At 41.7% G+C, this 14,751-nt stretch overlaps 1 protein-coding gene across 2 annotated transcripts; it reads left to right on the top strand.

Annotated features, from left to right (window-relative positions):
* Nucleotides 1-1,132: 1,132 nt before the first annotated feature.
* On the top strand, nt 1,133-14,659 carry rnf139 (ring finger protein 139). 2 transcript variants are annotated; one of them, XM_088090819.1, is made up of 7 exons: nt 1,572-1,685; nt 4,675-4,766; nt 5,629-6,284; nt 6,773-6,920; nt 8,128-8,234; nt 8,628-8,879; nt 9,901-14,659. In XM_088090819.1, the coding sequence occupies exons 3-7, from the start codon at nt 5,646-5,648 to the stop codon at nt 10,681-10,683; spliced, it is 1,929 nt and encodes a 642-aa protein (XP_087946945.1). In that variant the 5' UTR covers nt 1,572-1,685; nt 4,675-4,766; nt 5,629-5,645; the 3' UTR covers nt 10,684-14,659. The 2 variants fall into 2 exon arrangements, with proteins under 2 accessions (XP_087946944.1, XP_087946945.1); XM_088090818.1 differs by lacking the exon at nt 4,675-4,766 and having other exon boundaries at nt 1,133-1,685.
* The last annotated feature ends 92 nt before the right edge of the window (nt 14,660-14,751 follow it).

Here is a 14,751-nt window from a genome sequence, read left to right as displayed (position 1 = left end):
CACTGTGGAAACTAAATAGTTACATTCAGACTGTTCAGGTCCAAAAATGCTCCATTGAAACCCATTCAAACTGACATTTTTGATCCCACAGCCATCAGAGCAGAAAAACAGGACTTGTATTATTTCTGGGTGTCATTCTGGGCTTTTGACTCTGAATTTGTCATTTTGACTATTTTCCACCTGATGAGGTCATTTTGACCATATTTGGCATATGGAGGAAATATATGCTATTTCCACTAGGTGACCTGTCACAGTCAATGTAGCTGCTGATCACTGACATATCCCAGACTGTCAGCAGCTACACTCACACACTGACATATCCCAGACTGTCAGCAGCTACACTCACACACTGAGCGTGTTTATATTGAAAATAATCTTCTTTTTTTCATCTTAAAACATAGTGTCAACTTGGCATTCGAGGGTTAAAATTCTGAAAATGAATGAATCTTTGATGATTATGATTGGGACTGATGTTTAAAAAACAAAATTAAATGAAAGTAGAAAATCATATTAATGTGTAATATTTTTATAGTCTAGTTTTGAAAAATGCATTTTGTGTGCAGAGCGATATGACAACTGCACAAAATATAATAGTGAATATGTTTCTGCTAATCACTGACGCACCAGGCTGTGATAATAATTTAAAAAATATATTTAGCACATAGTATATCGAAATTCATTTAATTCATTTTCTGGTTGTTGTTTTTTGTGTGACTGTGGACTGTAAGGGTTAAGTCACTATAGTTTTTTTTGGCTCTTGGGAACCAAAATGAAAGCTTTTTTTTACAAGGTGATATATATATATATTTAGATAGATATTTTAAGTTTACAAATGTCCAGTGTTTTCTCAGCTTTGCGATCTGTTTAAATATAATCTTTTATTTCTATTTTGAATTCTTGTATTTTTGAGTCTATTAAAATATAAAATATATAATATATTTATATTTTTTTTTATAGCAGATTGTATTAAATTTTATGACGTTTTTGTTACATCAGTTTCAAATTTTAGAAAACGTCCCAAAATCCAAGAAAATTACTATTGTTGTTGTTGTTGTTGTTGTTGTTGTTGTTGTTAGTTTTGAGTTCAGCAAAAGAAAAAAAAAACGTGCCACGTCACTGCCCCGCCTTCTGACGCTGGAAGTGACGTCACGGCGCGTCGGAAGCAGCAGCCTGCTAACTTGTGCGGTGTTTACGAAGCGAAAGGAAACGGAGCGTTTGAAGAAATGCTGATTTTTGAACTGACCGCGGACGCGGCGGGATTCAGGGCGGACGCGTGAAGGGTTAAATGTTGCCGGCGGCGACTCTCCGGGCGGAAGCAGACCGACATTAGAGAGCAGAAGAAGAAGAATCAACAGGAGGTTGATGTGACGGGCAGGGTGTCATGGCGGCGGGCCGCGGCAGGTTGACAGCCCGCAGATAAACACCGGGACACCGGAGGACTTCAGCCCGCCGCTCGGGCTCGCGTTCATGTAGCCCGGATAGCCGGAGCTCCCCGGGACTGTGAGGCTCCTCCGCAGCCGGCATGGCGTCCGCTCCCGCCCGGCTGGGCCAGCAGGCCCTGGCGGTGCTCGATGTGGCCCTCAGGGTCCCCTGCATCTTCATCATCGACGCCATCTTTAACTCTTACTACGACCCCGGCTCGGGCTGGGCCGGGGCCACCGGGAAGGTGCTGGTCCGGGTCATGGGTGAGTACAGTCCGGTACCGGAGCCTCCGCGGTCTGTCAGACAGCGATAGCTAACCGGAGCTAACTGTTAGCCGTGACGTAGCAGCGTGAGGTCACCTGCTGGCTCACCTGTGAGGTCACCTGCTGGCTCACCTGTGAGGTCACCTGCTGGCTCACCTGTCCCTCCTGTCAGTCCCACGAAAGCCGGTTTACACAGCAGCAGGAACTGATCTGTCTCACACGGTGTTTAACCCTTTGATTCACCACTGAAGCGTCTGTCTGATGACAGAAGAGTTTTACCTCCAGACACTAGACCGAGCCAAATCCCCAACCTCCTAAAGTCCTCAAAAACCTCCTAAAGTCCTCAAAAACCTCCTAAAGTCCTTAACATGTCCTAAAATCCTGGACATGTTTTAAAGTCCTAGAAACGTCCTAAAACTCTAGAAACCTCCTAAAATCCTAAAAATGTCCTAAAATCCTGGACATGTTCTAACGTCCTAGCACCATCCAAGAATCTGAGAAATGTCCTAAGATCCGGAGACATCCTAGAATTGTAGAAACGTCCTAAAATGTGAGTCTTAAAGTGTCTTAAAATCTTATAAAGGTCCTAAATTCCCTTAAACGTCCTAAAATCCTTCAAATGCCCTAAAATCCCAGGAACATGTGAGAGTCGGTGGCTGTGGCCCCTGGTCTCTCGTCGTTGTGCAGACGTGGCCCCTGGTCTCTCGTTGTTGTGCAGACGTGGCCCCTGGTCTCTCGTCGTTGTGCAGACGTGGCCCCTGGCCTCTCGTCGTTGTGCAGACGTGGCCCCTGGTCTCTCGTCGTTGTGCAGTTGTGGCCCCTGGTCTCTCGTCGTTGTGCAGACGTGGCCCCTGGTCTCTCGTCGTTGTGCAGACGTGGCCCCTGGTCTCTCGTCGTTGTGCAGACGTGGCCCCTGGTCTCTCGTCGTTGTGCAGACGTGGCCCCTGGCCTCTCGTCGTTGTGCAGACGTGGCCCCTGGTCTCTCGTCGTTGTGCAGACGTGGCCCCTGGCATAAAGCAGGTTGAGTCTGTGTTACTCACTCTGTGTACTTCTTTAACTGCTGGTATTTTATTATGAAGTAGTTTGCAGTAACGTTACTTGTTTCTGTGAAAACGTCATTTTTAATGTACTCATATTTTTGGGGGCCCGTCAGTAAAATAAATGATCAATATTGAAATCAATAATTCGCCCAAACCTCTGATCTTCACCCGCTTTTTTTAAGCACTCTGGCTCCTAATTTACATTCAAAGTACAAATATCTAAACTATTTTGTAATTATTGTGTCGTGTGGTTCGGACGAATATTTCCGTGTTTTTGTGGCTCTAACGGGCATTAATGCGTTTTTATTCTCCTCACAAACAGCAGCACCGTTAAGCTCTCCGTCGTCAGCAGAAATCAGCCAGCAGGTTACGTAACTCTGCGTTCAGCGACAGACTTTGGACAGCGCGGGCCCCGTCAGACGCCTGCTGCTGTGAGCCAGGAGCCGGAGGGGCCAAATGAGGCGCCTGGAAAGTGTGTCAGCCAGCAGGCAAATCCTTCGTGTTCGGCACAAACCGGCTCATGTTTGCTTTAAACGGAAAGAAGAGTTTGACTGAACGGTCAAACTCTTCTTTTATGATTAATATCTTTTTTTAAAAAATGTATTTTATTGTCAATATTTACTTTTTTCCTTTCCTTTATCCCCCAACATACAGGTAAATATATACATAAATAAACAAGTAAATACATGGATAAAATATAATAATTATAACAAAAGAGAAGTAAGGAAAATACTAAACTGTAGAGGCAAAAAACAAGAGAGCAGCACAAAGTAAAATCAGTTAATATGTTAAAATGATATATGAAGTATTCAAACTGTGAAACAGATTAAAAATATATAAAATATTTTAAATATTTATTATTAATATTTAAATATGAATATAATAATAATTATTTAAATATGAAATAAAATAGAAGAAAAGCGTCTTTAATGCAGGTGTTTTGGTTTAACCCACAGTTACTGTATTTAAATGTAGCGTCTTTAAAAAATGAATAAAAGATTTGGGGGAAAAATGAATGAAGACCATTTAAACAGCAAAGTTAAGTTTATTTAAAGTCTGAAATCTCACCAGATCCAGGTTAAGGTGCGGGGTCAAAGGTCGAGGCGGCTCCAAGCTGTGTGAGAGAAGTCCAGCGATAAAGAAGAAAGCGCCGACCGTCAGTACACTGAACACGTTCATGTACTTGTATTTGTATGTTATGTATTAATACGTCCGTTGTTTTATCGCTGTGCTTCAGATTTTCATCAGACAGTTTTCCTGCTTTTTTCTCAGGGATCCTAAAAAAGTCTTTAAATATGATATTTAATTCATTAATCTAAAAAAAGCTTCATTAAGTCTTTAAATGGTATTAATATGTCTTAATAAATCTTTTAAAATGCTAAAAAAAATGTTATTTTTTAATCGCTTTTATTCAGACTTTGTATTTTAAAATCTTAATTTTGTGATATGGACAAATCACAATCACATTATTTACAATAATTTCGGGGTAAAAAAACGCCGCGTCACGTACAAATAATCAAACTCTGCCTTCACTCGTACTTTATTTATCAGAGGAGGGGGGGACTTTTTTAATTTAAAATAAATGTAAAATATTTTAGTTTCAAGCAGTTTGTCCCTCACCTGAGCCGAAATTAAAAAGTCCCTCCTCAGTGATTACTTTTTTTTTTTTTTTAAATGTCCGACCCGTTTTGCATTCCCTCCTCAAAAAGTGTGATTCAAGACTTTTAAATGAGACTTTGGTGCCATTTAGACTTAAATTTAAGAAAAATTTTACCAAAAAACAACGAAACACATCCATTAGTCTGAGGGAGAATTTTGCCGAAACATTTATTAAAACATAAAGGATAAAACAGGCCTTTTTGTTGTTAAACTAAGATGCATTTTTATCCTGTTATTCTTATTCTTATTTTTATTGTTATTATTATTTATTTCATTTTAAATTTTTTTAGGTAAGACTGTAGAAGTAATATGGATTTATAGCAGCTGGCTGAAAGAGCATAAAATCTCCAGCCGCTGTGGAGGAGTCAGACTGTTCACGTCGGTGAGTGTGATCATACATGACGAGAGCAACACGTGTGCTGCTCGCCGTTTTTCTGTGTTTAGTGGAGAACTTTCTTTCCACGCGAAGCTCTCAGGTGTTTATTTTACACGGCAGGTTTCCGCTTTTCACCTCATGACAGCTGTTTTTTCTGCGGTGCGCCTCGATATGACAAAGTTTGATAACTGAGCTTCACGTTCAGTCGAGCGTGTGTGTGTGTGTGTGTGTGTGTGTGTGTGTGTGTGTGTGTGTGTGTGTGTGTGTGTGTGTGTGTGTGTGTGTGTGTGTGTGTGTGTCTGCGTGTGTGTGTGTGCGTGCGTGCGTGCGTGTGTGTGTGTGTTTGCTGCTCGTTGGTCCTCTGGCGGGTCGGGATTAAAACACTCTGAGCTGATTGTTTTCCTCCTGATCTTGTTTGTGTTTCGTGTCGTTCTCTCTCAGAGAAACAGAGACAGATTTTCAGCCGTCCTCTGTCCTCTGTCCTCCGTCCTCTGTCCTCTGTCCTCCGTCCTCCGTCCTCAGTCCTCTGTCCTCTGTCCTCTGCTATTTTTTGTGCATACTGCTGTTTATCTGCTGTGTATATATATATATATACACACACACAAACAAACAAAGGGTTAAGTTAATATTTGATTGTTTTTCCATCAGTTTTGTGTGAAGGGAATTAAAAGCTGTCCCATGTGGACACCTGTCCCACATATAAGCCTGCTGAGTTCAGTGATTTAAAGGGGTCTTATGGGTCCTTGAAAAGTCTTGTGAAAGTTTTGAAATGTTGTCCTTGAAGACATGTGGACAGCCCTGTAAACTGTGTCAGAGTGTGCTCACTTTGATGTCCGTCTTCACTGACTGTGTCTCTGTGGTGTCTCAGGCGTCCTCGTCTCCAGCATGGTGCTGCTGCTCTCCCAGAAAGCCTTGTTCAAGTTCTACACGCTCTTCTTCGCCGTTCTGCTCGGCGTGGCGGCCGTCCTCATCAACTACTACGCCACGTCCCACATAGACTTCTACAGCGCCTACTACAAGGCGGCGCTGGGCTTCAAGCTGCTGCCGAGGAACGGCCCCACGCTGTGGCTGGGCATGGCGGCCGTCCAGCTCGTCTTCGGCGTGGGCTACGTGTTCCTGCTCAACCTGCAGTCGGTGTTTGCGGCGCTGGTGGTGCTGGACATCATGATCCCTCTGTGGGGGCTGATGATCGAGCTGCCCGCGGACGTCCGGCAGCTGGTGGCGGTGTTCTCGGGGCTGGCGTTGGCTCTCAACACGGCCGTGTGCCTCGCCATGAAGCTGAAATGGTTTTACTACTCGTGCCGGTACGTCTACCTGCTGGTGCGGCACATGTACCGGATGTACGGGCTGCAGCTGCTGCTGGAAGACACCTGGAAGAGGATCCGATTCCCCGACGTGCTACGGGTGTTCTGGCTGACCCGGGTCACCGCCCAGGCACTGATCCTGGTCTACGTGGTTCGGGCGGTGAGGAGGGAGAGCGGGGACGCCACGGGCGGGGCCACAGACGGGAGCTCCGACTCACAGGTGAGAGAGGATGGAGATTAGAGGTCGACCGGTATTTTTCTTTCAGGGCTGATACCGATACTGATTATTGGTAGTTAATGAGACTGATAACCGATATTTGGAACCGATATGCGTTTACATTCTCCACATGTTGCTAAGAAATCACACTCAGGAGCTCAGGTTTCAACGAGTAAAAAACATTCAATTGTGTTTAAAAGGTCTTAAAAAGTCTTAAATTGAGTTAGAAGATCTGTGCAGGAATCATTTTGATGATTTTGACGATGATTTGTTTGAGATTTCTGATTCCTCGGCAGTCGGATTAAAACCTGACGCTGAAATCTTGTCAGAGGGATCTTTGGACCACCCAAAAACAAACGTGCACCCGTAAATCCTGCAAACAGTATATCTGAATGTGTGCATGTAAAGAGTAAAGGGAGTGTGTGTGTGTGTGTGTGTGTGTGTGTGTGTGTGTGTGTGTGTGTGTGTGTGTGTGTGTGTGTGTGTTTCAGGGTTACCTGCTGAGCTGGGACGTGTTCTGGGATCTGACCAGTAACCTCATCATCTCTGGCTGCGACTCCACGCTCACCGTGTTGGGGATGAGCGCCGTCATCTCCTCGGTGGCTCACTACCTCGGCCTCAGCATCCTGGCCTTCATAGGTACCTCTGACCGCGTGTGTGATTATAGTAGTGAAATAACATTTTTTTTTCACGATACGATGTTATATCGATACTTTAGGTGACGATACAATATTTGCGGATATCACAAAGTCTGCCTCATGTGATTTTGTTCGATTTAGGGGCTGGCGATCGCTAAGAGCTGATATTATCTGCTTATTTAACCTCCTCGAAATGGGGATTATTAACAAGTAGAGCCCGACCAATATGGGATTTTTGAGACCAATTTTGTGGTGGAAAAATTCACCGATGGTGACCGCTTTAGTGAATTCTTGAGCTGGAATGGAAATAGATCATTTCTATGTGGACTGTGCACTGATTTTTGCACTGATTTTTGCACTGAATTACTCTGCAAAAGTAGTCCGAAGGCTGCTTTCTTCAACAAACAAATTTAACAGTTTACTTATTTAACATTACACACAAACAAAAATAAAGAAGAACCAAAAATAAAGTAAACATCAGTACTGTATGGCCTTTGCTGACCATTTAAATAAAGAATAAAAACAATAAAATAGATAGATAAATAAACATCAGTACTGTTCAGTATCAGTCATTTGCTGATCATTTAGTTTTCTGTGGTCTGTAAAAAGTTTTCTTATCGGCGCATATTGGAAAAAATATCCGCTTATGCCGATATGCTATAAATATCGGAAGTAAGGTTGACCGATAAATCAGTCGGGCTCTAATAACAATATCTTTAAACAAAAGTATAAAAAATCAGCTCAAGTCTGAGTGCACGTCAAGCATCGTTGAAACAGAGCGGCTAATGTTGCTGTTAGCGAGAAGTTAGCAGAGTGCCATGCCCGACATGTACGCCGCGTTTCCTCCGTACGGCTTTTGTTTACATTATGATCATCATATTTACCTATATTTTTTACTTTTCCACCTCATTATGCAATTGGGGGTTGGCCTTTGTGCCATACATAACAAATAAATATGTAAAATGCGAAATTAAATGAAAAAAATAAAGTGGAAATAAAGCGAAAAACAATAAATAAATAAATAAATAAATGAAAATGAATAAATTGATATATAAAATTGAGAAGAAAAGGAAAATGAAATAAATATTGGCATTTTTGGCATTTTCTTTTATTTATTGACACATTTATTTATTTTTGATTTTGTCAGTTTCGGTCCTCCGTAGAAAGGCTGCTGCTGGAGTTCACTGTGTCTCGCTCTGTCCCCTCAGGATCGACGGAGGAGGAGGACAAACGTTTGGGCTTCGTGGCTCCGGTCCTGTTCTTCATCCTGGCTCTGCAGACCGGCCTCAGCAGCCTGGACCCCGAGGAGCGGCTGGTACGTCTCACGCCTCCAGCTCTCGGGTTGATTTATAATAACAATAATGATGATGATAATATTTATTTATTAAGCACTCATCAAACCAACGTTACAAAGAGCCGCACACTGAAAGTCACAAAACACAAAAAAGAAAAAATAAGAACAGCACACAGGAAAAATGTAAAATCAGACCTTTCTCAGCAGACACGGCGTCACGCCGGACATCGTCCTCAGCTTTGTACGCTTCCTGGACCGTGTGTCCAATGTCCTCGCTGAGGAGACTCTGGTCGTTGGTGATGGTGATCTTGTTTTCTTTGCCAGTAAACTGGAACGTACTAATAATCCGTATCGGACCTAAAAAAACAAAGCGTTAAAGACTTGTGGTGTTTAAATCGTCACTGTGACTCTCAGGTCCGTCTGAGCCGGAACATGTGCCTCCTGCTGACCGCCATCCTGCACTTCATCCACGGCATGACCGACCCCGTCCTGATGTCCCTCAGCGCCTCGCACGTGTCCTCTTTCCGCCGCCACTTCCCCGTCCTGCTGGTGTCCCTGGCGCTCTTCGTGCTCCCCGTGGTGCTCAGCTACGCCCTGTGGCATCACTACGCCCTCAACACCTGGCTCTTCGCCGTCACCGCCTTCTGCGTGGAGCTCTGCCTCAAGGTGAGGATTCGCCGTTACGTCAGTCTGAAACGTCCTGATTTATGCTGCGTCACCTAATGTGATGTAACTTAAATTAATGTAATGTAACTTAATGTAATGTAACTTTGTTTAAACTGGGACGGTGCACACTAAAACATTAACCTCATATAAAACGAGGAGAGACGCATCGTTCCCAGTTTGGCGAAGCTGCTGGGCGGCAGGTGGGACAAATAAATTAAAGACAGAATCTGATTAAATAAAGTTAAAACATCGATTATTATTCGCCCCTCATAATCACGAAAAATCTCAGATTCGTCGCCTCGGAAGAATCGTATTTTCCATCCGTGTAATTACAACGTAAAGGCGTTATCGGTGGGAGGAAAAATCGATACGCATCATCAGTATCGTGATATTTTGCGTGCTCTAGTCAGAAAAAAGTAACAAAAAAACAAACGCTGAAGTAAAAAAGTGTTTTTTTTGGTCGCTGATGTTTTAGCTGAAGCGAGTAGCACAGAGCTGCTCGGTGCTTCAGCGGCAGAACAAAGAACATCAGGTGTTTACTCAAAGTTTGAATTCATTTATGAGCTAAAGTAGCGTTATAATTAACGAATGTTAGCTTTTTTTTTGTTGCAGAAGTCATTTCCTCGAAAATCGGCTGCAGGTTTAAAATGCTCGTGCACGGGGTCACATATGCTAAAATGTGCAACAACGAAAAGTAAATGAAAGTTACTCGTAGCAAAATAAGTCATTTTTTTACCATCAGTTGTTGACTGTTTGCTTAAACGTTAAAAAAACGTTCGCTTAAACGTTGGACAAAAAAGAAAAAATGGTCCAAGTTTTTAAAGAAAACATTATTTAAAGGAAACGTGCCTTTGAAGGCGGTAAAACACATAAACTGAGTCTGACGTTAACAGTTTTCCACGCTTACGTTGGCGTTTGTTCTTGTGGATCGGAGAGCTGGTGTGCGGCGCCCTTCGTCGTCCCCTCGCCGTCCTCCGTAGAGTCGCGGTACTCCGTGTCTAACTCGTTCCCGTCCCTGCAGGTGGTGGTGTCTCTGACGGTTTACGGCCTCTTCATGGCGGACGGCTTCTCCAACGTCCTCTGGGAGAAGCTGGACGACTACGTCTACTACGTGCGCTCCACGGGCAACATCATCGAGTTCCTGTTCGGCGTCATCATGTTCGGTAACGGCGCCTACACCATGATGTTCGAGTCGGGCAGCAAGATCCGCGCCTGCATGATGTGCCTGCACGCCTACTTCAACATCTACCTGCAGGCCAAGAACGGCTGGAAGACCTTCATCAACCGCCGCACCGCCGTCAAGAAGATCAACTCCCTGCCCGAGGTGCGCGGCGACCAGCTGAGGGACATCGAGGACGTGTGCGCCATCTGCTACCAGGAGTTCGCCACCTCGGCCCGCATCACGCCCTGCCACCACTACTTCCACGCGCTGTGCCTGAGGAAGTGGCTCTACATCCAGGACACGTGTCCCATGTGTCACCAGAGAGTCTACGTGGAGGACGACGGCCGAGACAGAGCCGCCTTCTCCAACAACAACGGGGGCTACGCGGCGCCGCAGGACGTCGCCGCCCCGGCCCCGCCGGCGGAGGGGGAGCGCCGGCACGGACGGCCGCCGCCGAGCCGCCCGGCGGAGGGGGCGGCGGCCGGCGTCCAGGCCGCGGGAGGAGCGGCGGAGCCGGACGACGACCTGCTGGAGGACAACGACAGCATCGAGTACGACGAGGACGAGTGGGGGACTCAGAACGGCAGCACGCCGATAGAAGAAGACTATATCAACGACGACACAGACTCCACCGAGGACTGACGGACGCCGAGAAAATCTACGTAAATCTTTATTATATTTAAGTTAAAATGATTATAAAAAAACAGCATCTTCATTTGAAAAAAGTCAGGGATGTCGCTCTCTCTCCTCTCTGAGGGTCTTTTCTTTGATTTTTGGGTTTTACTCTAAAAGGGCTCGTGGAAAGAAACTGCTGCTCTCACTCTGAGTGTGTGTGTGTGTGTGTGTGTGTGTGTGTGTGTGTGTGTGTGTGCATGGCGTCGACCACATACTTAATTTTCATTTTATTTTGTTTAATTTGATCCCAGATACATTGGAGCTGTTGGCTTTAACCCTTTGAAACCTGGATCATCATCACTTTTCTTGCGCTGCGTTCAGGCGCCTTTTCATCAGCCGTTTAATCGATTAACCGTGAAAACGCTGAACTGAAAAGAATCGTTAGCTGCAGCTCTACTGAACGCTGATCCTAAATAAATAATCCAAAATATCGACTGAACTCACAGCTACTTCACAAAAAATGTTCCAAAAATTTGCCTTAAATAAATAAATAAAAAGCTACAAGAAAATCACCAGAAAATTACATAAATGGCATAATTTAAAATAAATAATGGTGATAATTATTAATATATTTTTTCCCTTTAAAAAATATACTTTTCTAATAATTGTCTCTTTTTTTTTTTTTTTAATTAATTGATTTTCAGGTCGTCCTTTTTTGATGTCTTACCAATTTCTTGCCTTTTTAAAAAAAATTTTTTTTAAGAAATCAAATTGACCTGCTGAGGTTTTCAAGATGGAAATGCTCGTGAAAAGCAAGAAAATTGATTCAGGTTTCAAACGATTAATCGATTAACCGCGAAAACATTGAGCTGAAAAGAATCGTTAGCTGCAGCTCTGCTGAACGCTGATCCTAAATAAATAATCCAAAATATGGACGAAACTCCAGCGTTGGTGCAGGTTTGTCACAGCTGGTTTTTGTTCCACATGTTCGTCCTGAAACTGAGCGTTTGTGTCCTGAATGAATCTCTGAATGAATCTGAGAGTGAAGCAGTTTTCTGTCGACTCTGCACCGACCAGAGGAGCTGAGAGGTGTGTGTGATTAAAAAGTGACTTGCTACTGTAATCACTGAAATACCTCCGATCACGACTTAACTACCGGTCTCTTGTGCGACCTCGCTCACATTTGTGTACGTTATTGTACATTTAATAAAACACACACGCGCACACTTTCTCCCGTAGGATCAGAGAAGCTTTCAGTATTTTTTTTTTCAATAATGATGCAAAATTCTCACGTTTCTTCACACGAATCAGTATTTAGTTTGGTTAAACTTTTTGTTTCCAACCTGGAAAAAATGTTTGTGATGAGGAGGATGATGTTCCAGAGGAGCGCGTCGGGCTAAACGACGATTTCTCGATGCTCCTCAGAAACCGAATGACACGTGTTATCGGTCACGCTGGTTTCGGTTCCCCTCAGAGGACTCGGATCACTCTGCTGATGCACCTTTTAGTTTCTCAAAGAGACGCGAGCGTCAGAGCGACACGTCTGCAGCTTCGAGAGCACTTTAATTTAAATGATTCGTTTCCAGGTTTAACCCTTTGAAATCAGAGCAAATCAGTGTGATTTCTCTCAAAAATATGTGAAGAACGCAACGTGCAACTCAGCAACACGTGGCCCGAAAAGAAGCTCAGTATCAGTAAAAAGCTGAAAATAATCGAATGAATAAATAAATAAAAAACAAGAAAATTACCAAAAAAGGGCAGAAAATTAAGAAATATATGTATACCTTTTTTTTCTGTAACTTCATTTTAAATATATATTTATAATGATTATGAATGTGGGTTTCTAATCTTTTTCAAGTTTTTGAATGATTTTCTAAAAAGCAAATTGTTTTGATTTCTTTAAAATATGACGGACGACGACTTCACAAGAAACAGCCACAAAACAGAAGTTACAAGAAAATGACCGGAAAATAAGCCAAAAACGGTAAAAAAAAGTGAATAAATAAATAAATAAAGGGAAAGGAAAATGACAGTGCTAAAAAAATCGTTTTTGTTTCTTTTTTCTGTGACGTTACTTTAAATATTTATTTGAAAGAATTATAAATTCAGTTTTCTGGACATTTTTCCTCCATTTTTTAAGATAATATCTAACTAATTCTCCCAAACTCATTTTCAGATGTTGCTCGTAATGTTTTTTCCTTCTTTTTCAGTTTTCGGAGGTTTAAATGCTGGTGAAGAACACCGATGTGGATCCAGCTGTTAAAGGGTTAACGACCCTGAACGCAGCTGCTGAAGTATTTCAACTTTTAGGAAAATTGCTTTGATTTCTTTTTAAAACGTGGAAGGAAAAAGCTGATGAGCAACTTGGGCAGAAATGTCCTGCTCACGGCAAGAAATTAGTAGATTTAGCAAATTATTTTTTTAAAGAGGTATCGGACATGTATGTTTCTAATTATATATTTTAAAAAATGTTTTACAGAATTTTTTTTTTTTGTAATAATTATTTTCTTTTTTTTGTTTTTGTTTTGTTTGTTTCTCTTTTTCTTTTATTTTTTGTATTTTTGTCAGTTTTGTTTTTGTTCATTTTCAGGTAATTTTCTTGAACTTTTGACTCATTTTGGGGTCACTTCTTCGTGTTTTGCTCATTGCCTTTCTGCCATGTTTTTGAGAGAAATCAAGCCAGTTTGCTGAGGGTTTCAAAGGGTTAAAATAGCAGCTCCTGTGTTCAGAGAGCTAAAATTTCATTTATTCTCGACAAAAAAAAGTTATGTTTTTTCTTGCAGCTGTCATGTCACACTAATATTTATCCTCAGTTATTTTCCAGCCGCAGACGTTTAATCGATCGGTAGATTTAAAAGAAAATTAATCACAAATTATTTTGATTATCGATTAATCGTTTCACTCATTTTTCAGGTAAATATTTCAACATTTGCTGGTTCCAGCGTCTTAAATGTGAGAATTTGTTGTTTTTTTTTTTTTTTATCATTTATGGAAGCAATGAAGAGATTTTGTTTTTTTTTTGTCTATTGGTTTTAAAAAAAAAGAAGAAGAAATTTGAAGACGTCATTTTGGGCTCTTGGAAATTGTGATCACATTTTTTAACATTTTGATTAATTCTTTGAAACTTGAGCAAATCTGCTTTATATTTTCCAAAAACACAGGGAGAAGGCAATGAGCAACTTAACAAGAAATTACCCAAATATTAACAAAAAATAAATGCAATAAAAATTACAAGAAAATTACCTGAAAATGAGCAATAAAAGAAAAGTTTAAATAATAATGATAATGATAATAATAATAATAATAATAATAATAATAAGGGGAAAAAGGGAATGACTGAGGGGCAAAAAAAAGCGAAAATGAAAAGAAATCTTATGTAATATGTGACATAATTTTAAATGTATAATGGTAATCATAATTATAGTTTTCTTTATATTTTCCTATTTTCTGTTTTTAAAAATAACTTTTTTAGGTCATTTTTTTCTTGCTCGTTTGTTGCCTTTTGCTCCTTTTTTTTTTTTTAAAGAAATCAAACCGGCCTGCTCAGATTTTCAAGGTTGAAAAGCAGCTGAATGCAGCACAAGACAACTGATGTCCATCCAGGTTTCAAAGGGTTAATCGATTAATCTTGAAAACATTAAATTGAAGAGAATCGTTAGTTGCGGCTCGTCTGATCCAAAATCAACCACAGGAGCGAAAACCCAGAGAGGATTTCGGATGTGTGTCCAGCTCCCAAAGTGAGCAAACAGCTCGTGAATTTGTGTTTAAACGTTTCGGAGCACAAAGTCCTGAGAGGGTTAACGTGTCTGGACGTTTTCACGGGTTTGACCTCAAACTCGTGTTTGTTTCTGTCGAAATTTCAGCTCAGAAAACATCGAGCTGCAGAAAGTCGATGAAGACGTTTGAGTGTGATTGTTGGGAGCTTTTCAGGAGGTGAAAGCTGTTCGTTCTGCCTTTTGTTTTAAAAGGAGATTTATGTAAATAAAATCATCTTTGATATTGAGTTTGAATCTTAAATTTCACCCTTGAAACGACTGTTTCGAGTTCATATTTGGCTCAAAGAGAAATGCAAAGAAGCTGCTGGATTCAAATGAA

Source organism: Plectropomus leopardus, chromosome 17 (assembly GCF_026936395.1).
Source record: "Plectropomus leopardus strain MGB_pleo_1.0 chromosome 17, ASM2693639v1, whole genome shotgun sequence".
NCBI classification, from domain to species: Eukaryota; Metazoa; Chordata; class Actinopteri; order Perciformes; family Serranidae; genus Plectropomus; species Plectropomus leopardus.
The sequence above is the reverse complement of the archived record's forward strand: the minus strand, read 5'-3'. Positions and strand labels throughout refer to the sequence as shown.